We start from the raw sequence: 27825 nt of genomic DNA, 5'->3' as shown, positions 1-27825 counted from the left end.
TCCCTTAGAGATAGGGTGAGAAGCTCAGTCATTCGGGAGGGGCTCAAAGTAGAGTCGCTGCTCCTCCGCATCGAGAAGAGCCAGATGAGGTGGCTCGGGCACCTAATTAGGATGCCCCCTGAACGCCTCCCTAGTTCAGGGCACGTCCCTCCGGAAGGACCCAGGACGCGCTGGAGAGACTATGTCTCTCGGCTGGCCTGGGAACGTCTCGGGGTCCCCCCGGAAGAGCTGGAGGAAGTGGCCGGGGAGAGGGAAGTCTGGGCCTCCCTACTGAGGATGCTGCCCCCGCGACCCGGAAACGGCTAAGCGGGAGAAGATGGATGGATGGATGGATGGAGAAACAGCAAAGAAAACTAAAAAAAATCTAAAGAGACATATTTCTCTATTCACTCTTCTCTCAGTCCAACCTACTCACCACAGATTGTAGAGCCCACAGGTGCTAGTCTTTATAAAAGGGGCGGGGCTAACAGTGCTTATTTGTGACGTAAGATGGTCCTAAAACTTCACATGATCTTGTTCTCAGCCAATAGCAAAAATCTATTGTAATAGCCAGGTTTCAACCCATAGAGGGCAGTCACTGCTATTTTACAACTAAATATGACAAATTGAAAAACTTTGACTAAAATGTTGAGAGTTAGATCAGGATCAATCAACAGCACTACTTCACACCCAAATACATTTGTATTCAGCAGAACAAAGGGGTTTAGTTACTCTTTAAACCCAAACCCGTTACAACCCCATTCATATCTGTGCGCACACATTTTGAATGATACGAGGAGAGTTTCTTTAACAACTCAGTTTTATTTACTGGCCAATCGTTCTGCATGTCGTAACACTGCTGTAACACACAACTTGTACATATGTGACAGCACACAGGTCTAGAACGAGTTGTTTATGCATTTTTTTAATATCATTTATTCATGTGCCGGTGGCCAACCTTCCATTCACCTCCACAGCATCCATTTATGCTACTTGAAACACATCAACTGACCGTTCATTTACCGCGCAGTGTTAAAATGATAGAAATTAAGCCAGAAATCGAGGATTTAAACACAATCATACAGCAGGATCAATCAATCAATCAATCTTTTATTTGTATAGCGCCAAATCATAACCAATGGTATCTCAAGACACTTTACAGTAGAGCAGTCTTAAGGACGGACTCTTCATTTTATGGATACACACATATGCATATATACGTATATGCACATACATATGTATCCCACACCCAACATGAATTTCCCAACAGGATGCAACCTTTGGCAGCTTTTCTTCTCTACTACACGTGGTGAAATGAACCATAGCTCCTAGAGTCCAACAGTTTCAACTTTCCACAGCGCACACAATTTTCTTAACTAAGTCCATTTTGGGTGATCTGGCATTTCCTTCAACCTTTAAAGCCTAATATAACACTTCTTAGCTCAAGCACTCAGGAACATCACATGCTATGCCTTGATCGTTATTTACAGAGCAAAAACAAGTACAACATGTTCCACTCTAAAGGCACAAGATGTTTTTGGGCATTCTTTTCAAGTGGCTTACAACAAGTCCCATTACGTCCCCCATGTGCCTCCCCCACCCACAACCGTTACTCTAACGTGCTCAGAAACACTCAAAGACCCTGAGTTAACAGAGACAGTTGCTAAGCAGCTTTGTTATCTGAGACTCGGTGAACGCAGGTTACCTTCAAAGAACCAGGCCTTTTGATCTTCATGGTATTTGCCACTAGGTTTAAATACAAGAATAAACACATAAATATGACAAATAAGAAGAAATAAAAACAAAGCATTTAACATCTAATTGATCGTACACTGAAACACTGTGGCTATTACCTACACATTGTTCATTTTCACAAGGCAAAAACAAGTACTTTTAATGAGATAAGAGTAAATATTTGAAGATATGTCTATTCTTTAGACAGATTAGTTAAGCACATAATGACCCTTTGCGATATCAATTTCCTACAGCAAACACGTTCATGGTTTATCGACCTTATCTGTACGCTGATGACTTCTACTGTAAAAGCTGGATGCAACTTCTGCTGCATCATGTAACCAAGGCAATGGTAAAAAAAAAAGATGTGGGACAGTAATTCAGTTCCTTCTATCATCGCCAATTAAATTGTTTTGAATAGAGTTGTCGCCATTTGGAAGCTAAGTGTTACTTACGCTCTCACCGATGTGCAAATATGTGTATATAAGTTGTGGTAAAGCTGCAGTATGTAGAATCCTCTCCTAGCTCTGTTTTGAAAACAAAACCGAAAGTTAACCTTCCTTACCAGTATCTTTTGTGAACGCTCTTAGCAACTTTTTTTCACAATATAGACTAGTGACAAATGTATGGACTTTATCTTGTGTTATTGGAACATTAGAGAGACTCTAACATGAATGCACGTATTACTCTGTAGTTACTGCCCTGACTGCTGCTGTCAGCTCCTCCCCCTACACAGAGCTTACACAGTCGGTTGTGATCTCAGCTGCCGCTCAAGGCAGATTAACAACCATCACTCCAAATCCAGACTGTAAAATGAATTCAACTTGAATAAGCTTCTCTTAGGTTTAAACACGATTTATCCCGTCTATTCTCACTCTCCCTCTGTAACCAGTTCATGGGGCGGACCCTGCTCAGTCAACGGGAACCGCGAAGATGCAAAGTGGCCCGTTCCTCCCGATTATGTTTTGTGCTTTTCAACTGTTTCTTCACCACCTTGGTCTGCCTTTTTCCGCTTGATTTGCTGTGTACCCGTTGTGCCTAACGCCGCGATGGAGAGTTCTGCTGGATTGTCCGCCATCGCACTTTTACTATCAATGGTAGGTATTAATGAACGCACCTGACTTCAGTCGAGCAGCCATGGAGCACATGTATTTGTAGTAAGATCTCTGATTGGCGGAAATCCAACGTCACGCACCTGTATTTATAAACCTAATTTACAGGGCCAGGAGAAGGAGCAGAGATTCACTGTCCACTCAAAACATTTTGGATTAAAATATGCTCAAAGATGATTATGGATTTTTGACCAAGTGATGCCAAAAAAAGTTACATATTGCAGCTTTAAGTTTCCTTTTCTGCAGGAAATAGCACTTTTGAATTTACCATCTATCATTCAAGTCGGGTTTAATTTTATCAACTACGTGAAAGAACTTACATACTACAGCTTTAATTAGGGCGCAGACAGAAAATGTGGATGGCAAGCTGTTTAAATGTTCATTAGCTATCAATGCTATAAATTACAGATGCCTGAAATTCAATTCCACTTATTCAAAATGAACAATACAATTCTGCCTTGGCAAAACTTCATAACATTTCCCATTCATGTAAATGGAGTACATGATTTTTCCTAGTCAATCTAAAATGAAGATTAGAGAGGTCTTATTTGAAGCAAACTGGAGTTCAAGATAGGCTACTGACCATAGGATCCACACAATAGGGCAATGTGTTAAACAAGCTTGCCATATTAGTTACTTACGTTGTCTTTGTTGTATAAAACATATTTAGTGAGTTTTAAACTTCAAATCAATCACAAACTCAAGATTTACAAAAGTATGTAGAAAGTTTAAAAAAAAAAAGTTAATCATAATATTTTCACAGTCTGCAATGAGCATTTGTTCATTTTTTTGTTGAGTTTTGTGAGCAATAGTCTGGTTTTAAACTTCCATCCATAAATCAGTCTCTGGTTGACATGATCCAGTTGGTAGATCAGTCGGTCCAGCGTCAGAAATCTCTCAGGATGTCGATTTATGTTAAGGCAGTGTTGGTCGATTCTGATGCCATCAAACGTAATTCATCAATTTAGTGTCTTCATCAGGCTCTGGAAATGGCATGATTTTGTGCAAACCATGGATGTGCTGGTGAAGGTAGCGCTCAACCAGTCTGGAACCCGGACTGGAAAGCATAGTTTTAATTGGTCGGACACCAATCAAGATTAGAAAGCACTCCTTTAAGTGTGGGTCCCTGGTTGGCTTTTAAAAGGCATTCCTCATGGATGGCAGCATCTGAGGTTGTTAAGCTCCTCTCATTATGAGAGATTAAATTCATCCTAAGACACTTGGTAAGTCAAACCGCTCTAGAGCAATCTTCTCCACCTTGGTTAAACGGAGGTCCTCAGCAGGAGTGCACAGGGTCGAGAATCTCTAAAAAAGCAGACAACTTTTAAGTTTTTAGAAAAAATCTCCATTTGAAATCACTGATTCATTGAATTCCAGTTACCTGACGCAGAGAACCAGGAGTGGTGCACAACCTATACAACATCCAGAGCGGGACATTGAGCGTTGAGGAGAGCGTGAACCACCAGCCGAGGGCGTAACCCCACCACGGATATTCCATGACGTTGTTGAACTTCAAAGGCGTGTATTTGATCAAAGAGAAAAGAAAAGTGGCCTAAAAAAGTCATAGAAAAAACAAGTATTGATTAAAAGCTGCATTTCTTAAAAGTCAAAATACATTCATGCTGAAATACTATTATGTTTGGAGAGTACATGAACTTTATTTTTTAACAACGCTTTAGTTATTATAGTCACATAATGGTGACAGAATTTTGAGCATTTTAGCATATGAGAACTTTAAATCACTACATATATAATCAATTTGTGCTCGCAATCAGTGTTTTTGTTGTTGTGCAAATTACTCACAGTTTCAGTTTCATTGTACTCAAACTATTAGGTAAAATGTAGCAGGTATTTTAGTTAACATATTTATGCACAAGTTTTTTTTTGTCTCTATATATATATATATATATATATGCTCATGTCAGAAAAACAAGTATTGATTAAAAGCTGCATTTCAGTCAAGTCAGGCTTCAGAATACATTCATGCTGAAATACTAACATGGTTGGGGAGTAAATTTACTTTTTACAGCGCTTTATTTACTATAGTCACATTTACCTATTCACACACTGATGGTGACAGAAATTGTAGCATTTGAAAACTGTAAAAAACTATATATAGAGACAATTTGTGCTCACAATCAGTATTTTTTTGTTACGCAAACTACTCACAGTTTCAGTTTCACTGTACTCAAAGTATTAGGTGAAATGTAGCAGGTATTTTAGTTAACATTATAGAATAGAATAGAAGCAACGGCGTAATATTTATATTATATTTATGCACAAGTTTTTTTTGTCTAATATTCTCTGTCACAATTAATGCATTTCTTATTGTATTTTCATTAAGGTTCACTCATCTGACATTAAAATTAAATACAGTATTTCAGAAAATGTTCACAAATTCTTTGATGGAGTTTCAGTGACAAATAACCAGAAAGACAAAGAAACTTAAAGCTAAATAACAAATCACAGTTTTTAAACATTACCTGTATTTCACCTAAAAGTTGTTCTCATCCACTACTGATTGACATTTCTGGTGTTTTTTAGGATTGAAAGTTACAAAACGACGGCGGATGTTTGATATTGTGGCTTCTACACAAACACCTGACAATAGCCGCAATTTGAGTGACTGGATATTATGGGGAACACAGAAAACAAAGCAGGATAAAAACAACATCAAGCGAATCACTGTCTTGTCTAGCAAAAAAAAAAAAAACACACAAGAAATCCAGATCCCACAATGAAATACAGAAAATATGACAAACGTTTGAGCAGCAATCTCAACCTTTACCATTTGTGAGTAAATGTCAAACAGAAGATTAATGAGAACAGCTATTGGATGACATACAGGTACGTTTTTGAAAAGAGTTAAGTTGTTACATATCATCTTTAAGTGAGTACTGCATTACATAACAGAAACACTGCACGGATGTCACTCCTAGATTAATATTGTTACTTATGGTGACTCATATGACTACATTATAAATGCAATTATTATTATTATTATTTATTTATTTTTTTAAAGTTCTATTTCCTTCAGTTTTGTATTGATTGGCTTCCAGCAAATTTTCTTTTTGTTTTATTTTAAATTTCAAAACTACAGATTGTAATGAATAAGAAATAAATAAACAAACATCCAGATACAATCCTCAATTACAAAGTACGTATGCTGGGACGGCTGCGCTCTAGAGGATTTAATAAAAATTGTTTTTTTTTTCAGTTTTTACTAAAAAAAAAAAAAAAAAATTTGTTGAAAAGGTCAAATTGATCAAAATGTAGTCATTTTTCCTGATAACTAGGATGCTTGAGTAAGCTATAACCTGATAGCTAAAGTAGTAAACTAAATACCACACACTAAAAGCATTTTTTACTGAGCATATGAGTGAAAACAAAGGAGTTGAACTGTTGACCTATGCAGGGTGTATCTGGGTGTGTTTTGATGCAAACCATTTAACTACCGTATTTTTCGGACTATAAGGCGCACTCAAAATCCTTTAATTTTCTCAAAAATTGACAGTGCGGCTTATGATCAGGTGCGCCTTATGTATGAAATTAACTACTGTGCTTCAACATACTGAACTGAAAAAGTGAGTGTATTGTCCTGTATTTTATGTGTTAAACCTGAACAATGTTGAGAGTTATAGTTGATGAATTGAATAAAGTTTGACTTATCTGACTATTTTGTTTCGCTTAATGTGTCTTAATAATAATAATAATAATAATATAAAACCGGTGCGCCAAATTGTCCGGTGCGCCTTATGTATGAAAATAGACCCAGTCAGACCCATTCATTGATAGTGCGCCTTATAATCCGGTGCGCCTTATAGTCCGAAAAATACGGTAACTTATCTGTGGTAACGTTAGAGGAAAACAGCTAATGCACAGTAAGGGATTGTGACTTACAATACAGATGATTGGAGTGATGTATTTCAGACAGTATTTGATCAGAGGTAAAGGCCTGTATCCGATCATGTCCTCTATATTGTCATAAAAGCGGTCAGCACCTGTGAGCAGATGGAAAACATGCATGTGATGACCTTTAGAAATTAACATGAGAATGTGTAAACACCCATTTTGTGAATCAACTCACCATAAACCCATCCAACACACACAGACTGTAGTATGGCAAATAAGAGCAGCGTCATCCCACTGCAGGCGTAATAGTCGAACACCTGGAAAATGTACAGGCCTCCCTATGGGGAGCCATCAGCTTTATATTAGTTAAGCTCCATTAGCACAAGGAAACATGATATTTAATATTGTTTAGTTTAGTCTTACCTCTGTCACCATCACAAGGCCAATGAGGAAACTAAAAACACTGATCGCAAGCAGGAGAAGCTTACGCCGGTGTCCGACATGAAAGAAGGCTGGATTCATGTCTGATACTGCAGTGACCAGGGCCTCCAGACCCACAAACTGAAACAGAGATGCCTCGGTCACAACATCTGTAGCCACGATTTAAAGAGACTGACAAGATTGAACTGCCTATGGTCTGGACTCTGAAATTAAGATTAAAGTACAAAAGCCCAAATGATACTTGAAGGACAATCTGAATTCAATAGTGAACTTTCAATGGAAGTTATGTGTAATACTACAATTTCATTTGGTTGGACTAAGGTGTGAAAACACCCTAACAAAGTGTAAAGTCATTGTTAAAAGTTAAAAAGATCAATTAGTTCACAAAAAATAAACACAATAAAACGGGTGGTTCACAATATAAAGGTACAAAAAAAAAGTTTTCCATATTTTGCCAGATCTCATTTTGCCTTGTTCCTATTGATATTTTGAACATCTGTACCAAAAATTATACATAATATAATATCCTCAAAGGGTGGCACACTTTTTCACAATTTTTATTGCTCAACCAAAGAATGCGTAACTTTCACAGATATCAGAAACTTTAATGATATAAAGGTAAGTATGGTCATTAATAGCTTCTCCTTGTATTTATACTAAATAAGTAATAACATTAGATCAGTTCAAGCACTGTTCCTGTGGAAAAACTGTGTCACCATTAATTTGCGACTGACTCCATTTTGTTGTTAAGAAGGCAAAAAGTGATCTGGCAAAATTTGGTGAAAATGTATTTTGTTAACCACCCTACCGTAAATGCAACAAAGCCTTCTCTACTGGCCTGATCAGAAACACAGACCTATTTAATTTAATTTGCACACAATATATATATATATATATATATATATATACAGTATATGTGTGTGTCTATAAACAGAGTTTAGAGTCTGTGTGCTAACACAAGCCAAAGTGGTGATACCCAGCAGAACACCACAGCACAGCAGGACTCTTGCAATTGCTGTAAAGACGAATCACATGTAGATCTACAACTTAATGAACAAGTGTCCCTGGAAATACTATTTCACAACAGGAGATTACCAAGGTTTGCTTCATAGGTGTGACTGTAGACGAGACAATAAATGTAAGAACCCTATGAGGTATAACATATAATTATAACAACTACAGCGAGTCCTCATTACATTCTGTGTTCACTGCTTATGCCTAATGGACTGGGTAACACTGAACATTAGCGTTACCTAAGATAATTCCTAAGATTGGAAAACATTGATGAATCACAAAAATCAATGGATGCTAACAAAATCCAAGACATGAAACATTTTTCTGTTTTGTTCTTATATGGGTTCTTGCATGACGCCCATTGTCTTAAAGGTCCAGTATTTTTCACCCATCTCCATTTGTTCTAAGAACCCCAACAACATAGTATTTGAGGTTTATTTTCCCAAACTCGCCTGTTTTCTGGAGTTTTAGTCCTCTGAAAAGTGACTTTCTGAGCAGTTCTAAAAACAGGCTGTTTTGGGGTCCACTTATGCATATTCGTGAGTGGACGTGTCTATAGACGCAGACTTCAGGCCTCGCTCTTGCGAGGGAGATCAGTGTTCACCAAAGCAATTTTATTTTGCTATTCACACACTGTTGTTATTGTTTTCAGCTAAAAAACTGCACGTTACATGGCTATTTAAGCGGCTATTGTTATTGTGAGTCCGTCTCAACGCTGCTTCAGGGTGTGTGTTTATCACAGCAGCAGCATCAGCACTCATTCAGCTGCTCACTCACTGGAGCTGCTAAGTCACTTTCTTCTCCTCCTCATCTCTTCTAACTACAGAAATAGTGCATTTAAGGTGATAATCATTTGTTTTGTCCAACAGCTGCGTTGCATTGTCACAAACACGTCAGATCATGTCAAAGGCGGTACGAGGCGATATAACGGGTACTAAAAATGGAACTGCTCTGGGAGCTCACATTCTTATAGGAGAGGAGGAGCCAGGATTGTAAGGAGGAGGAGTTTCTGCTACGTGACGTCAAGTAGCAGGGAAAATCCAACTCGCCCGTTTGGAGCTGATTTTTTACAAAATGTGGAATAACAAGGGAAGGAGGCAACACAACTTTTTCACCTTTGGCCCTCTGAATGAGGTTAAAGGGATGTATATCACTGTAGCAAAACCATTCTAAAATGATTTTCTAATAAGACCGCCCCTTTAATATGGATGTTTTTATGTGTGTTTGGTGTGCGCACGCGTGCATACGTGTGTGTGCCATCAGTTATCTCAGCTGAGTTTAGTTTTAGTTTTTTTTTTTTAGTTCTGATTGTTATTTTAGCTTTGTGTTTACACTGAATGTTGATGGCTTTTATCTGCAATAACATGATGACTGTTTTAGGTGAAAATCATTTCAACTTTAATTTTGTTACCCTGAGGGAGCCTTCTCATGGAATTAATAAAGTCAATCTATCCTTAAATTTTGCCTTACTAATTACCCCTCGGGGATTAATAAAGTTTTTCCTGATTCTAATCTAATCATAACTTACGAGTGTAAAATGCACGATTCATCACCGATCACATTTTTGTTCGTTTGCTTCAAATCAGTGTTAAAAATGATCTATTATACATTCTCAAATGCGCTTGCTCCTTTTCAGAGTAGCAGGGATCCATTGCAGTCTATAAGCTTCCCTTGTTATAGAGTAATCTACACACCTCACTGTCCAGCCCAAGTAAGATGATCATGATGAAGAAAAAGATAGCCCAGATTTGAGGAAAAGGCATCATGGCAACAGCACGAGGATAAGCAATGAACGCCAATCCAGGACCTGCAGGGTCCAGATAAAACATTTCCATCAATTAATCACTTGCTTCAATCTCATCTCATTGTGTTCTCTATACCCACTTATCCTATACAGGGTGGTTGTAGGTGTTGGGGTCTATCCTTGCAGACTTGCAGCATAAGGCAGAGTACACCCTGCACAGGATTCCACTCTATTAGTCTATCTCTGTTTCCCTCACCTGACTCTGCCACTTTGGATATGTCTATGTTCTGCTCATAGGCCATGAATCCCAGTGCGGAGAAGATGGCAAACCCAGCAACGAAACTAGTTCCACTGTTCAGAAGGCACAAATAGACACAATCTCTGCAAACAGAAACAAAGAATAAAATGTCACAATTTTAAGTTTATTCTATTTTCCCTGCACATGCTGTCGAACGTCAACACTACACTACTACTTTATTATTGCAATGAAAAAAAAAAAACAATTTCTTTCATTGCTTACCCTAAGGATAGGTAAGACAAAGTTTATTAGAGGGAAGATATAAAAAGAAAGTGCTGTGTTACACCTTGGTGAGGGGGAAAGGAACAAGGAAGAGGGAGTGGGGGTGGGGCAATGGAAGCAGTGGTTGACGGTTGACAATTTTGTTTATTCTATAGATTAAGATTTACATTTCCATCACAAGCTTTGCACTAAATACATTTCCCACACGAAAAGTAAATCCTTAAAAAAAAAAAAAAAAAATGTTTTGCACGTATTCCCAGTGCTTATAACCATTTACACAACTGAAGATGAATCGGCAAATCTTATCCCTTGAACGATAAAGGTGAGAACCTACAAACACCACGCGAAGACGATAGTGAAAGAAAAGGATGTGAGCCCACAAATCTCGACCTAAGCATATTATAATTGACTTTTCAATAATACAAACACGGTTGTAAGTACAGCCTATTCTGTGTGTCAATGTAAAAACTTACTTGTAACAGTTGTTGTTGTACTTATTATAGCTGCCAAGAGCCATGAGACACCCGATGCAAATAGCATAGGAATAGAAGATCTGTGTGCCAGCGTCCATCCACACCTGGGAGACAAAAACATTTTCCCTATTAAATCTGAAGCACTTAATAGAATTACTAGTCGCTGAATTTTAACCCATTAGAAAAAAAAATTGATCTCAGGTATTATGATAGTAAAACTAGTGCTGTCAATAAATTAAAAAATATTGTGCGATAAATTAATTATGCTCTGTAATTAATTAATCTAATTAATCTCTTTTTAATCTCACCTAAAAATTGCTGAGAAACACCCTCAACTTGAGGTATTTTCATTTAAATTACTTTATTGTGGCAGATCAAAAGATTTATGCATAACAAAGTGGCTTTATGAAGTCATTTATTGTTTTAAACAAACTTGAACTATTTCCATTCCTCTGTATGTGAGACTAGACCCAAGGGCTGCTGATACCTTTAGTTTAGAATAGAGCATCAGGGAAATATTGATGTGCACTTTTGTCAATTTCCAAATAATAGAAATGAAATAAAACATCAGGTCCATATGTAATGCTATAAATTAGCACATCATAAACAGTAAGAATAATTTTCTGAGCAATACAATTAATGAACACCGAACTTATTGCTTTTTCTCTCCTTCAGATAATGTAAAATAAATAAAACAGACCCGTCAATCACAGTGTCATAAATTAGCACATCAAAAATAACATTGTTCATCACAAAACAAAGTACTGTAATAACATCAAGCAATCACTTCTAGTAGTAGTAGCCCCGCCCACATCCTCTACCACCGATAGTGGTCGACTGTTCACTACAATCATTTATCCACTGACTTTGTTCATTTGTCACTCATGGATTCATTCATTTTGGCTCTGAACCCTGTCATCTTGTCCAGTGTGGATTGTATGGGCCACCCTGCCTGCTCTGTCTAGTGTACAGTCCGAAGGACTGCTGTCTGTGCTAGCTGCTACATAGTTAGCATTGAGGTGGAAAAGCTCTGCTGGAGGCTAGAAGATCTCCTGTGATCCACAAACTCTTTCTTGCACAATTTGCACACAACTGGGCTTTAGTTTTCCTTTTTTTTACTAAAATGAAAACGCATAAAGACTCCTCAGCTTCTACCATTGTAGCCAGTGTAGGAGCCATAATGTAGGATATTTGTGTATGTGTGACACTGTGTTTGGTTGCTGTGGTAATGCACGGGAGGCGGGGGTCATATGACAGATGGTAGAGGGCGCTATTTCAAAAGGCGTGTATTTCCGGCTGTCGGAAGGAGAGAGGAGAGCTGGGTAGCCGTATTTTTTGTTGACCGCTTCGCTTTGTTCACCTTGCTTGGTCTAGATCACATGCTGCTACATGTCGTAAAGTGTACACGAACCCATCCAGTGTGTGTTTTTATTAAATCACCAAAACCCCATTTCAAGACTCAGTGTGCTTCATCGCCACGGAGGCAGCGTGTCTGACAAGTACAGAACCCATTCCTTTCCTCTCAAGCAACAGAGCTGCTTTGGAGTCGAAACAGCCTGTGCATCAGTATTATGGGTATACCGGGAACTTGTGCAATGGAGAAAGGTTCCGTGCTCTTTGTGGTGCAAAAAAAAGAACGTGATTAATTTTTTTATTGTGTTATTTTTTTCTGTAGTTATTTAAACTGACAAGATGCACCAGCTCAGATATTTTATACTGCATTATTAGGCCGCGTTATTCCTCTGTTATTCGTGAACGGATTGAGCTGAAATTTGGTAGGTATAGTCTATGGATGTGTACGCATCAACGCTCGGAGCCAGATTTTCGATTTAGGGCCCCAAAAGAAAAAAAACCCGAAAGCCAATTCCTCATTTATTTGCCAGTCAAATATTACGATGATTGGTGGTACCGAACCATTGGTATTGAAAAACACTGAACTCGGAATATAACACCAAGTACCAATTGAGATGTTTTGAATATGTGCAGAGGAGATGACGGAGGAAGTACACTAAATAGAATAGAATAGATTCTTTTCTATTCCAAACATTTAGATACACATTTGTTAGTCAAGTGGCACATGGTACACTCTGCGACCTAAAGTAAATATACTTTGCCTGATACCTGGGGATCAGAAAGACGCGATGGATCCGGGTAAAGGTAAAACTTGATCCCATTAATAGCCCCGGGCAGGGTCAGGCCCCGAATAAGTAACACCGCCAGCATCAGATATGGAAAGGTAGCAGTGACGTAAACCACCTGTGGAAAAAGGAATACAATGGAAAATGATAAATGGACTGTCGATCCCTTATGTAATAAGGCATTAAATAAATTTACTCTGATGGTTTAGTTAGATCTGTTCTTTAACCCCTGTTACTGTAAGCAGCTCACTGATGTTCCATACATTGTTTTGCTAAAGATTAGCCTTTTTAGCTGTTTTTTTTAATCATTAATTACAGTTATGATGTAATTATAAATGTAATTGTAATTGAAAAAGTCTGTTGCTGTTGTAATCGTAATTTTATTGTAATTGAGTTCAGAAACAAACAAATTTTATTTGTAATTGTAATTACTGGTACAAAAACTCTTTAAATGTCAATTACAATGTCTAATTAAATGCAAAACTGGGGAGGCATGTTACAGTTCTATGGTTTACACATAGGTAGTTAAAAATTAATAAAATATGTTTCATGTTTTCCCTCAATCTGTCATTTTACTTTAAAAAAAAATTAATCGAGGGCTTCTCTGACAGAAAAAAAGGCTCAGACGCCCACAACAAAATATTAAAACCAATATTTTCATTGATTAGGAAGCCTAACAAGGAAACCAAGAGAGAAATGAGAAACAGATTAGATAAAACTAATATTTTTAAGTCTATTTTACAGCTGATTTAAGACATGGGTGAAAACTGACCCGTTATCATAAGAGATGCTAACAGAAAGCTAACACAAGAAGAAGGCTAACCTTGATATGGTTATTTATTAAAGGTTCAATACTTGTGATGAACTTTAGAAATTGAAAAAGTAATTGACTTTCAGGGGGAAAATAATTGTAATTTAATTGTAATTGAAAATAACGCCAGTCACCGTAACCATAATTAAAGAATGTACTTGACCGCAATATAATATCACGTGTGTGATGGAAAGGTCGATCCCAAAGTGGCTCTTCTCACCTTCCCAGTGGATTTGACTCCTTTCCAGACACAAAAGTAGCAGACGATCCAGGCCAGCAGCAGACAGAGAGCCAGCTCCCAGCGGATACTCCCCAACTCATCAATGCTGCCACTGATATTCAGCACTCTCCTCCTGCAAGTCACACATATAACTCTTAGATTTCACAAGCTGTCCACCAGAGGTCACAAGTAACCAAGTACAAATACTTTGTTACCGTACTTAAGTAGTTTTTTCTGTTATCTGTACTTTACTTATTGGTGACTTTTTACTTTCACTCCTTACTTTTTTTAAACAAATATATGTACTTAATACATTTTAAAATTGAGCTTTTAAGACCTTTGAAGACATAAAAAGATGGAAACCAACAACCGCAAACGCAGCTTGTGAAAGGCTTTTCAGACCAAAAAGGACACCTCTCCATTCTAGAAACCTGGAGAACATGATTCTCTTGAGGCAAAATGAGAACTTTTTTTCTGTTAGGCAGGTCCCTTAGTTTTAGAATTAACATTTTCAAGTTTTTAAAAATGTTAAACTCAAAGCTAAAGCTAGTGCTAAAATCTCCAGGTGTTCAAAGGTAACAGATTTAACTTGTTCCCATGAATCAGTATTCTACAAGTATAAAAAATAAATAAATAAATGCTTATTATTGAAGGGACATTTGTTTTACTTTTTACATTTTTTTTTTTAACTTAAGTACATTTAGTAGCATGTACTTTTTTACTTTCAGACAAGTAAGGGAGCCACTTCAATACTTTTACCAGAATCATTTTTTATTCATGTATCTATACTTTTTCTTGAGTACTGAAGACTAGTACTTTTGCCACCTCTGCTGTCGACTCACTCTCAGAGTTTCTGTTTACTTTTGCTTCTCTCTCTTTTTTACTTACTCCCAAAACTCTCTCACTGGAGATGTTGCATTTTCTGGCAGAGTCATGTTGAGGTACTCTGGCTTCCCATCAAACTCCACACAGGACTCTGAGAAAACACAATCATAACAAACTTGTCCATGTGACCATGCATGACAATGGAAACAACATGTATAACTTTTAATCATTCATGGTTATAAACTTAAACCATTTTCACTATACAATGCTGTTGAAGGACTATTCTACGTAACCTTTTGCTCATGTAATATAAATGTTGTATATAAACAGAGTTCCTACAGCTTCAGTCAAATTACATTCAAGACTTTTTAATGCTATTTGAAATTAAATATAAGACCCACTTCACAGTAAACACATTTGGGGGGAAAAATGCCACAACAATTACATAAGGTTAGGGTCAATTAAGATACATTAATTTTCTTTTCAGAAATATTAGTTTTTAACTCCTGTGAGGAAACAAAATAAACACTAATAAATAAAAAAAAACCCATAATTAAACAAAAATGTATATAAAAAATAAAGTAAGATACAATTAAAAGGAAGAAATAAGTTGTATTGACATCAATTATTCAGACTGCTCCTTTTTCATTATTTACATGTCATATAAAGATGTATGAGAGCAGCATTAACGTCATCCAATTTCCCCTCAGGAATCAATGGTTTACTGAATCTGATCAGGTTTATTGATTAAGTTTTGATCAACTTAATTTAAATGATCCAGATGACATAATTCCAGACCATAATGATTTCACAAAAATAAATGGACGCAAGAATGCATCAGTTATTTTACCACCAGGAGTCAGAAGATTTTAGAGTATCAGACGTTATCATTAACGATGTTTCAGACTACGTATACAATCCCTGGCGTCGATGGTTTTGTCCACAACAACGCGCAACTTTTCCTGCGGATCTTCTGTAGCTCTGATGAGATGTTGTTTAAACACTGAGCAGGTGATGCTGAATAAAGCTGATTAAAGCTGCGAGACTGCTACCAGTCTGGAGGCAAAAGGTGAAAAAGTTACTTAGTTCTGCTTTAAGACTTTTTAAGGATCCGCGGGAACCCTGAAAATCTGCTGTTTTTAGTTTCATACCTAGGCAAAAATAAAACTTTCTAAAAATGTATTTCAACTTTCTTGGATCTCATACCGGTGTTCCAGCTGTTTCTGCAGTTTGCCCAGGGAAGTTCAGCGTTAAAAGAAGAGAAGAGATAAAGGAACGCCCAAGCCAAGATGATTATGTAGTAAATACTGGAGTATAAGACGACCACTTGGCTGCCATAACCTATCCCTGCAAAACAATGAAAAGGGAAAAACAACCCAGACATGATAATGGCACAGATGTTGAGACAAAACTTTGACTTTCAATCATGTTGTACTTTGAAACGTATTCTGTCACAGTAAGTCTGACATAGAATCATCATGCAGTCAACATTCATGTGTTAATCCTCATACTAATGCTGAATGAAAGAAAAACTGCAATAACACAAAAGTTGAAAAATAACAATCAACATTTTTACTTAGTATATTTAGGTGAGTTAATATTAAGCTCATACTTATTAAGCTTAGCCTTGTTGCTGGTTTTATTAGGAAGGACTAATTTCTCAGTGTTAGAATTGTGGAAATTTACACCAGCACCTGGTTTGTGCCTGTCAATTATAAACAGCATCAATGGAAAAAACAATATTGTGGCATTAATTTTATTAATTGTAAATCATTTATTTCTAATTGAAATCCATTATTTATTTATTTTTAATTCCAAGTAGTTTACCTTCGAAGAGAGGACAGATCTGCTTCCAGCAGGTGATGCCTCCTTGTTGGGTGTACTGGCCCAGAGATGTTTCCAGCAGGAAAAGAGGGATGCCACAAGTGAAGAGGAAGAGTATGTAGGGAATGAAGAACACCCCTGAGGGCAGTCAAAAGTCACATGATGTGAAAACATATCATTTTAGTTCAGGGGCTAAATATGGATAAGTTTGATCTCAAGTGGGCCACAGAGGTGGGGAGTCGAACAATTTCCACATTAGTGCTACTTTGCATTTCCATGTAAAAGAGGGAAAAGTATGCAGTAATATCCCAACAACAGGTGACAGCTAGTGACTATATTCATTTAATTTGGGGACATTTTGTCAAATAATTCAAGGATTGACAAGGATTTTGGAAAATGTAAGTTTCTTTCACAATTTGAGAGTAAAAACACTCTCTGACTTCCATCGGCTTCTACAAACATAGGAAAACTGCCAACCTCTGCAAATACAGAGTGAAAGATTCAAAGAAATTCCCCTAAAAGAATTGTAAAGTTCTACTTCCAACTAAAACTGTTGAAACATTATGTTTTTTTTTGCTTTTTTTAAAGTGTATTAATATTCGTCAGACCGACGAGAGATTCCATCATTATTTTTGCATGGATATGATTTAAAATTACTCACAATTTTTGCTTGATTTCAATAAAAAGTTTCTACTTTTCAGTTAATGTGGAAATGTGCATATATTTTAAGCCCCTTTGCAACCCTACTGAGATATCCACAACCTAAACTGTTTGGTAATTTACACAATGATTCATGTTTTCTCAGCCGTATTTACTTTTCCCTGCGGGTGATTTGGATGTTTTAAATTTGGCACCCGGGCCTTGTGATTGACACCTGTGTTCTAAACTGTGTTAAACCTGAGGGACTTCATCCATTCCAGCCCGCAGAGTGAAAATGTTGCTGGTATTTAGTTTCGGGTGTTGAATGATGATTGCTTAGTGTTGTAGTTAATTATACATATGACATTTAAGTTGATTGACTATGAATATTACACTGTATAGATTTTATTTTTCTAATCTGGCTCACTCAATAAAAATGGCAAGCAATCCTTGGGCTAAAACAGGCTCAACACTGATTTAAGAGGTACAAGGTCCTTGTGTTATACAGTTAAATGAATGAATGGCCGCTCATAAAACTACAACACAAAGTAATGCTTGACTATTTAAACCATCTGCATCTTCACTATGTTACAGTTACAGTATATTTTGCAACTATGCCAGAATTAAAGCTAGTCTTTTGCATTCATGCAATTCATATTTTAAGGTTTGGAAATGTGAATTACATTTTCAAATTATAGAAACATTTAAACACCATAACATTACTGCCTAATATTGGGTATTTTGTTCATTTAGCAGCAACAGAAAGAAAAAAAAAAACTGTGGTGATGCACTGTTTATTCTGACACCTTGAATTAGCACAAGAATGAGCCTCGTCAGCAACTTCAACACAGAAGCTAGAATGTTGGATAAGACAAGATAGCGAGTGCACACTTTACAGCTTTTACTTGGTAACAACTCAATGACCAGAGTAAAGTACAACCATGTCAATAGTTCCTTGTCATGTGTAAATCACACTCAGTTCTTGAATGAAAGACTAAAGGAACTGACACATTTTAGTATTTTGGACAGCCATGTTCTAAATTTATATTTGAGATAACTACCTCATGTGCAGTTAAAACAACACGTTTGTGTCGTTTCACAGGTATTGTTCAATGTTTTACAACAATATAAGATTAGAATATTCAAGGTGTACAGTGTGCTCTGTTAAAAAAAGAAATTCGGGAACGGCCAAAATCGGAATCGGCTGGTCAGGCTTTTTAAAAAATTGGTGATCGGCCAGAAAATTGCAATCATTGCGCCCCTACTTTTATTACTTATTTTGACGTGTGGAATGTTAGAAAAGGTTATACATATATATAACTTACCCCCTCCATTTTTGTAGCAGAGGTATGGAAACCGCCACACGTTTCCGAGGCCAATAATTTGCCCTGCAACTGCCAAGAGAAACTCTATCTTGCTGGACCATTGCCCTCTGCTTGGTGTGATGGTAGAGGGAAGAGCAGTGATCACATCCACTCTGAAGTTGTCGGGTCCATAAGTTTTATCCATCATGCTGCAAAGAGAGCAGAGTTACCACATTTAGGAAGGTAACTAGAACATATATGAACACATGAAAGTAGTGATTTTAGAAGCCAGATTGTAGTTAGTCTGCAGTTATGGTTTCTGTAGTGTAACAAATAACTATGGATTAATTTGCTGAATCGTAAATCAATCAATGAATCTTTATTGTATATACACACATAGGTCTGAGGTCTCCTCAGTGCATCAACTCATAAGCTACTAAAGAGCCACAGCCAGACTATAAAAAGAATTACTGGCTCAGTAATAATGTCCAATATGTGCACAATGAGAGCAGTCTCACCACAGTAGGTCAGCCCAGGGTCGGATCAGCCTGGCATGGAGGCAATTTTCCTCAATACAGCTTTTGTTTGTCTCCTCAGTGACCCCGACATGGGGGTGAAGGAAAAAAACAGCTGGAAAATATGTGTTCTACTACTTTACTGCTAAACAGCCATGGATGTTGTTAAATGGCTGAACGCATCATTTCATAATCTTAATCTTGCTCTTGAAGAGTAATGTTATTCAAATGTGGAAGCACCGGGCACAGCCACAGCAGCCTGCCACTGTACCTCCTCTCCCTCATGTTGGCGGCCAGCTTTGTCTAATCCCAATCTTCAAAACACGATTTGTCACTAACCGTTAGCTTTACTAAAATTCATCCCCCTCACTTTTTTTTACAGAGCGATTCATTGTTGAAAAAGTATTGGTCCAGTTAGATTGATTGAATGGTGATCAGGCCATACACAGCCAGCCATTTGAGGAAGCTGCTGTTCCGAGAAAGTAAACAAAGAGATAACAGCGATGAGCAAACTAAAATGTGAGTAAAGTGACTAAAATGGGGCAAAAGAGTGGCCAAAAATTTTTTTTAAAAAGAGGAAGCGTGGTACAGTATGTAATGGCAACAGCTACCTTAAATTAGCAGAATGTGGCAAAGAATAGTGAAAAAGGGCAAACATGTGGAACAGAAAGACGCTAAATGTAGGGAAAAAAGAGTGTTATTTTTTGGGCAAAAGGTAGCTTATTGATAACTCAACAAAAAAGGCATAAAAGTGTCAAAAATTAACTTGAAAAAATTGTCAAAAATTAGGAAAAAATGATATTTATGTGCAAATGGAAGCTAAAATCTGAAAAAAACTAAAAAGTGTCAAATTTTTGCAAAATGGCCAAAGAAAAAGATAAAAAGTTGTTAAAAAGTTTTCTACTTTTTTTGTTTTTTTGGGAGAATAATAATTAAGACATAAAGACTGACTTAATAACAGCTTTATCATGGTTTCATAAATTAATAAAAAATAATAATAAATTGGGAGTCGGCAGTTGCCCAACCCAGAACACCCTCACTTTTACGACACGACTGCTCCCCAGGGATGGGTTCAATTGTAGAGGACAAATTTCAATATATACTGTATGTGTAACAACATATATACAGGGCTTAAAGGCTTAAAGCCCAGTTTATTATTTATTACTATTAAAATCACTGCTCCACCCCTGGTTGGTTGAATATTAAACTTCTAGAAAGCATTTGGCAGGGTAATCTAAAGGCTTTCAGCAGATGTAAATGGTGGACTTTTTAAATATGCATTCAAGCTTTCGTCCCTTAAACAAGGGGTCGTGAATATGGCTCTCATGTACTTTTCTCTGACACAAAGCTCTTTTGTTTTAAAAAGAAAAAAAATATATACATTTGGTTTTTTTTTACAATTTGCTCTATTTTATTATTTTTTGCTCTGCCTGCATTTGTCGTCTCGAAACTTTTTGTAAATATGCCTGTTTTGTCTTCTCTCACTTTGCATAATATACATATGAAAAAAGAAATGGGTTGGTATTATTAAGTGATCAGTCCCTTTTTCTGTTGTAGCCTATATTAAAAATGTTGCTCTAATAAAGTACAAATATATTTGATCCAATTACTTGATTAATTAATGGAGTAATCAATAAAATAAATACTCGATTACCAAACTGTTTGATCGTTGCAGCCCTAAAGTAATTAGTGACACATTTTTAAATACTGTGTGATGATAAGTGCAAGAAAGTTGTAACTGTGGTATTTTTTTCCCATGCAAATTATTTCTTGATTTTAGGATCCAAGTATTAGTTATACAGTACATGTGTAGGTTATACATTATAGTATTGTATATCATTAATTCATTCTATAAAAATTACCAATATAAATTAGGTATACACCATATTAGGGCACCTGCTTGTGATATATAATGCATTGTTGGGCACATGCTGCCACTGTATTTATTTTATCTTTTTAAATATAAATATTAGTAATTTAATAATTGTAATATTTTTCTGTTATTTGGTAGTTGGGACTAAAATGAGTCTTTTGATGATGAAGGTTACAGAAGGTACAATAAGTGCTTTTTTTCTTCAACAAAAAAGGTTTTCAGCGCCTTTAAAGTGTTTACTTACAGCAATGGAAACCTGCATTGCATTTACACAAATGTACAAACATAATGTATAAATGGTATAGGGTTGAGCGAGGACAGCATTATCTGTAGCTGTACTCGGAGTGGGAGGGGCCTAACCAGAAAGTGGGTGGGAGTGAACTCGAAGTTGGTCGGGTTTTCTTGAAATGGGCGGGGCTTTAACCGGTATGTTATTTTAAGCATGCAATTGATATGGGTTATTTCTGATTATAAAACTATTTAAAGGACAGCATCAGCAATGAGCTTCAGATCAACGGCTTTGATCACAATAGCAAACAAACTATTTACAGAACAAGTTTTTCAACAATGAAAACAACACATGGGGTTAAAATTATGAAGTAAAATGTAATGAACAAGAGTTTTCATACTCAACATAACTTTCTTTTTTTAACTTTTAATTTCTTTTTCATGATCGGTGTGATTTTTTTCCTTTTTTTTGGTTCTTTTTTATTTATTTTTATTTCCACACTAGGTGTGTGCGTGTGTTTAAAAAAAATTAAAAAACCGGCAGAGAGAGGAAGAAAAAGAGAGTGTGTGTGTGTGGGCTTAATTCATTTGTAATATTTACTGTATACCACTACTATCTTTTTTTATGAAATACAGCAAGACAGTGTCAGACACCCAGTGAAGTAAAAAAAAACTGGTTAGACCCAGCTGAAAAAAAAGAAGAAAAAAAAATACATTTCTGACAGGCAGAGACACAACACAGGTCGCAATTTACCAAGCACCACGTCTAAACCCAAACCCCACATTCACCCCGGGTAAGTAGTACCGCCCAGTCCATCCCTGCCTTGTCAAATATCGGTAGATTCCTCATTTAAAAAGACTTGTTTATCCCCGCCTATGCGGGACACATCAGACAGCACACATCTGTATGTGTGTAGGGGAGGAGAGCTGTGACTGACAGAATGCAGACAATGAGGACTGATTGACTCGTATTACTCAATAATATTCAGACTCGGCAAAAGTGCTTTATCAACTCTAATAAATAGCGTTAGTGGTCAGTGTTTCCCAAAGCACTTTATGCTAAAACTTAACAAAACTGATGCATAACCACTTCTACTTCCTATTGCAATGACAACATGACATCGTACAGCTGTTATAAACACCTGGAGATGAATGACTCTTTTTCTGTAAAAACGTGTAAACACGTTTTCTGGCTAATATTTCAACTTCTTCGTAAAACAAATTCATCATAAGTTCTGTGTACCCCGGAATGTTTTTCCTGAGCCAAATGTTTATTTCAGTCAGGATCACTTTAGTCAAATAGCTTTATTTAGCATGCAATTTCGATTTGGCGGTCAGGGTTCTGTTCTGTTCTGGGACCTCTCTGCCCTTTCCAGCAGCTGCGTGGAAAGCCCCAAGCAAAAGGAGCTCCCATTCACTTCCATAAGTTACATGGAGAGGCATAGGTAGAGAGAGCGGTCACAGGCAGCCCTGGAACAGAAGCACAGCCATAGTATCTTCAATTGAACTTTATGCAGCGCAAATTACGACAAAGTCATATCGACGCGCTATCAAGATATAAAAATATATATATATATTGTAAAAAAAATAAATAAAACCCAACTAATCCACATGAACAAGCATTTAGCGACAGTGGGAAGAAACTACTCCCTTTAGCAGAAAGACATCTCCAGCAAAAAGAGAACAGAACAGGATAGAGAGATAGAACATCTGAGTGTCCCGGATTCGTTGAGCCGTTGCCATCTGTTTAATTAGACAAAAGAGGAGGAGCTGGGGTGGGGGTGGGTTGCAAGTTGTTTGAGGACCATGCGTGCAGAAGTAGGCGTGTTTGTGATGGTTTAAATACAGCGCCGTGACTCACTCTAACCAATTGTAAGCATGGAACATATGTTTCCTATTATGTAATATTTTCTATGGGTTGACACACACACACACATGCACACACACACACACAAGCTCACACAGGTTCTCCTTAGGTCAAATGACAGCATGCTGACATGTTCATAGAGACAAGACAGATGTCTGCAGAACAAGCTGACATTGAGGAGAGGACAGGGCAGACAACTAATCCACTAACACAAACCAGTTTAAATGCACATACTGTACATGTGAAACCCAATGCAGGTGCATAGGTTATGAAGAACTCAGAGGTCATAGGAAAAATTCAAACAATTTAGACTTATTGATTCTATATAATAGTGCTATACTGCTTTTTCTGCTACTACAACAGTAATAACACAATAATAACAGCAAATGCGGCAATAACAACTATAATAATAATAATAATAATGTGTAGCAAGTTTTGCACCATAGTCTATTGCCCCACTTTTGTTAGTGTTTAAATCTATGTAACATGAATATTACAATATGATGTAATATATATATATATATATATATATATATATAGCTAATCTACCCTACTAATAACATTAATCCAGGGGCAAAGAAGGACTGGGCAATTTTGCCTAAAAATTATTATTTTTAATTAGTATTGTTTAGTTTTTTTCCAATGCACATAAAATTCGATTTTTTTGTCCAGCCCTACGACAAAGTCACATTTTTGCATCTCTCCTTTAAGAGAATAATAATAATAATAATAATAATAATAATAATAATAATAATTAGCTTTAACTGGATATTTCATCTTGATAAAAAAAACAATGTAACATTAATGGTAAGAGCGGCTCCTGCTGACCAGGAATCTATCATCTAGAGCTACACTCTCTCTCCCCCTCTATGCTCTGCCTGTGAAATACCCCTGGTGCCCCCAGCCCAGCATGGCTCTAAATCTCCACCAAGACTCTTCTCCTCTGTGGCTCCCAAATGGTGGAATTAATTACCCAACTTTGTACGATCAACAGAGTCCCATTCTACTTTTAAGAGACTGTTCAGGAACATTAGGCACTGGATTGGACCCTGCTCTTCTTTGTCCTTTGGGGTAAAAAGTAGGGATGCACTGAAAAGAAAATTCTTAGCCAAAACCGAAAATCAAAAATGAAAAAGCCAATGGCAAATAATTGCAAATAATTGCATTTATGGGTATAAATGTGTACGAACCTATCTACAATTAAGCATTTCAATTATTTAAAATAATATTAATGCTTGAAAGAATAAATAAATAAATAAATAAATATTAAAATATTTACTTAGCACTGACATTCCAACAATGCACAATATAAAATATAATAATAAAATGTTTAACTTGTCCCAACTCATGAAATCATTTTGTGCAGGCCTTTAACTGAGCTGATTAGAGAGAGTCAAACTAAATATGTTCTCTCAATAAAACACAATGTGCAATTATTAAGTCACAGAGCGTGTACATTTCCAAGATTTATTGAAATACAGTCACTCTGTGAGTCTGTGGACAGTTGGCCCGTTTCAAGACAAGCACACAGTGCATTATCACAACATCCTGTTTCGATCGGCTTTTTTCGGTGAGAAAAGTGTTTTCGGCCGAAAAACAAAAATTGAGCAATGTGTTAGTTCAGGCTGGCACGGAAGTCAAGCAAGCCCAGCCCCATCAGCTGACAGTAGCTGTAACAACTGACAGCATCCATCCCCTGATTCAGTTAATCATCCACCTGATCATGTTTCATGCTTCCCATTGGTTAGAGTTAGTCACGGTGCTGTATTTAAACCACTGCAACACGCCTACTTCGGCACGCTTTGTCCGCAAAAGCCTCGCAACCCACCCTTACCCCAGCTCCTCCTTTTCTGTCTGATTAAACAGCGTCTCTGTGCTTCTGTTCCAGGGGGCCATGTTGACCGCTCTCTCTGCTTATGCCTTTCCAAGTAGCTCATGGAAGAGCGAGGGGGAGCTCCCTTCACTTCAGGCCTTCTAAGTAGCTGCGTGGAAGGGCAGAGAGGTCCCAGAACAGAGCCTTACCACCAAATCTAAACTGCATGCTAATAAACAATTTGACTAAAGTGATCCTGACTGAATTTGACTTTGGGCCATTTTCTGCCAAAAATTTTCTTTAGCCGGAATTTCGGTGCATCACTTGTAGAAAGAGTCAGATGTTCTAAAGGTTCCATGTCATGCTATTTTTCATACATCTCCATTTGTTCTAAGAACCCCGAAAATATAGTATTTGAGGTTTATTTTCCCAAACTCGCCCGTTTTCCAAAGTTTTAGCCTCTGAAAAGTCAGTTTCTGAGCAACTCTACACAAACAGGCTGATTTGCAGCTTACTTATGCATATTCATGAGTGGGCGTGTCTATAGACGGGACACTGACTTCCTCCTCCACACACGGTGACTAGGGTGTGAAAAAAAAAATCGATTTCACGATATATCGAGATTTTTTGGGTGCCAATTTTAAATCGATTTTAAATTTAAAAATAGATTTTTTAAAAAAATATTTTTTTATTGTTAATCAATATTTTGTGTATTTTGTGCAATATTTCAGTGGTGGTTACAATGCTTTCAATGTGTTGCAATGCTTATTTGATGCACTTTATTTTATGATGACAGTGTGTAACACTAAATTGTCTTTTTTTCAGTGAAAATGTGCAAAAACACTAATAATAAATAATAAATAAGATGTTTTGAAGCAAATAGTTTTGACTTAATTTGCCCTCTGAATGATCAATATCTTCTGATGAACATATACAGCAACTTGATTTTTCACCTCTACATTTAATTTTGATATTAACTGAGTAGAATATTGCGATATATCGTGATAATATCGTATCGTGACCCGCGTATCGCGATACGTATCGTATTGCAACATCCTTGCCAATACTCACCCCTAACAGTGACGTAGGGCCAGAGGACGGCCCGCCCTCCTCCCACCCACTCCGTAGCCGAGCTCATGCTGCTTTATGAACACAAGACAGAGTGTGGGGGCGGGGCGTTTGCCGATACACACATAGACTGTAGAATACATACATAGCACTGCGCGAAGGACGCGATGAAATGCTCACCTTCGTGGGCGTGTCTGTTTACATGTCAATCACGGCAGAGATCTTCCAGGAGGCGCGGCTTCTCCAGCTCAGTGCCGTGTCAAATTTGTCATCAAAGTGGGAACGCGTCATCAAATTGGAGCGAGGTGTTTGGGCTCACCCTGCAGTAAGAAAGGAGCAAATCACCCTCTAACGATTGAGGAAATCAATGAAAAAAAAAACACTTTAGGCATGTGTATGAAGCCCATATAGCACTTTTATGATGTTTAAAGCACAGAAAAGTCAATTTAGCGTCACAAAGACCCTTTAAAACCCAAAATTTGCACTGACAATATTCTATGTTGAATAGCGTTGTTGATATTGATGGTTGCACTATGTTAAATATTTGTCTATCAAACTTGAAGCACGCGTTGCGCTGGTGTTGTACGTCCGCTGAATTAAATTGTAGAAAAGAATAACCCCGACGGCTCCTTTCACCAATTGATGCTCTTCACTCAGTCTGGGACATGATGGAAAGTTACAAGTTCAAGTGCATGAACAATGATGACTTTTGGGTGTCAGCAGCAGCAGCAGCAGCAGCAGCATCAGCAGCTGCTGTCAACAACTACTAGAGAGTTTGGAAAACATCATAGATAATTAACCCAACCCGAAACCTAAGGAAGCTAAGGAAAATGACACAGGAATACATATTTTGAATTATAAAAATTAAATCACCCAATTGGGAAATTTAGTCTAGGCTATCTGCACTTCTTTCTGGTGGATTTTGTGAAAAATGTGTTTGATTTAATAACAATATTTAGTGTGTAACTTTTTATGGAGGTTATTTCTGAGCGGTAGGTTGCAATGTTTGCACAGCAGGAGTGTTAGAGTCAGTCTGTGGTGTTAAAGCTAAACAAGGGAAGTAGCACTGAAGCGTGGCCGTTCACCTTTAGCCTACATAGTAGAGCAACAAGCGGCAAGTGCAGCTTTACAGTCTCTACAGTGTTTGAAGGGCATCTGTTCACACGCTCTGGACTTAAAAATCACGTTGTTTGTTCGTCGGTGGAGATAAAATGTCCATAAATTGTCTGACAGAATGAAAGGAAAGTAAGTACCTCAGTGAAGACGGCGGTAGTTTCAAAGGCTCTATGGGTCCATCCCGGTGCGCGCGTGTTGTCGTTCTGATAGGAGAGGAGAACGGGCTCCTCGTGCGTTTCCCTGTTTGTCACCGTGAGACCGACCGTGTCCGTGAACTGGACTCACCGCTTTATCCGCCACAGTGAGAAGATACGGACCGACGGACGGACGGACGGACGGAGTAGGAGTGGGCGGAGCCGAGGAAGCCTCATTCAAACTAACGCAGGAGTTTCAATGAGGCATCTCTAAATCAGAGATGTGCAACTTTCACACAAAATGACCACAAACGTGTCATTGTCTGTTCCGACGGTCACAATATCATCATTTAGATACATAATCAATCTGAGCATTAATACAGGAAGGGATAAAAGGGAGTTTGTGTGTTTTATATGTCATTTTTGTAGTGTGTTTGTGCATTTGTCAGTCATTAGTGTGTGTTTGGAGTCATTATTGTGTATATTTGCGTGGATGTGAGTGAGTGGGTGAATGAGCTGATATTGTGAAGCAAAAGCGCCATATAAGTCAAGTTCATTTATCATATTTGTTGTCATTTGGT

The 27825-nt window shown here is 37.4% G+C and overlaps 1 protein-coding gene across 1 annotated transcript; it reads right to left on the bottom strand.

Moving 5' to 3' along the window:
- Positions 1–781: 781 nt before the first annotated feature.
- LOC114462786 (sodium- and chloride-dependent GABA transporter 2-like) lies at positions 782–27475 on the bottom strand. The gene is made up of 15 exons (XM_028445774.1): positions 27248–27475; positions 18652–18839; positions 16691–16825; positions 16070–16210; positions 14927–15014; positions 14039–14171; positions 12991–13125; positions 10870–10973; positions 10133–10257; positions 9827–9939; positions 7101–7238; positions 6913–7015; positions 6726–6826; positions 4207–4377; positions 782–4130 (listed from the first exon to the last, which is right to left on the bottom strand). Exons 2-15 carry the CDS (start codon positions 18836–18838, stop codon positions 4032–4034), a joined length of 1773 nt encoding a protein of 590 aa, XP_028301575.1. The 5' UTR covers position 18839; positions 27248–27475; the 3' UTR covers positions 782–4031.
- Between the last annotated feature and the right edge of the window lie 350 nt (positions 27476–27825).

The sequence above is a fragment of the Gouania willdenowi genome, chromosome 5 (genome assembly GCF_900634775.1).
Source record: "Gouania willdenowi chromosome 5, fGouWil2.1, whole genome shotgun sequence".
NCBI lineage: Eukaryota > Metazoa > Chordata > Actinopteri > Blenniiformes > Gobiesocidae > Gouania > Gouania willdenowi.
The sequence above is the reverse complement of the archived record's forward strand: the minus strand, read 5'-3'. Positions and strand labels throughout refer to the sequence as shown.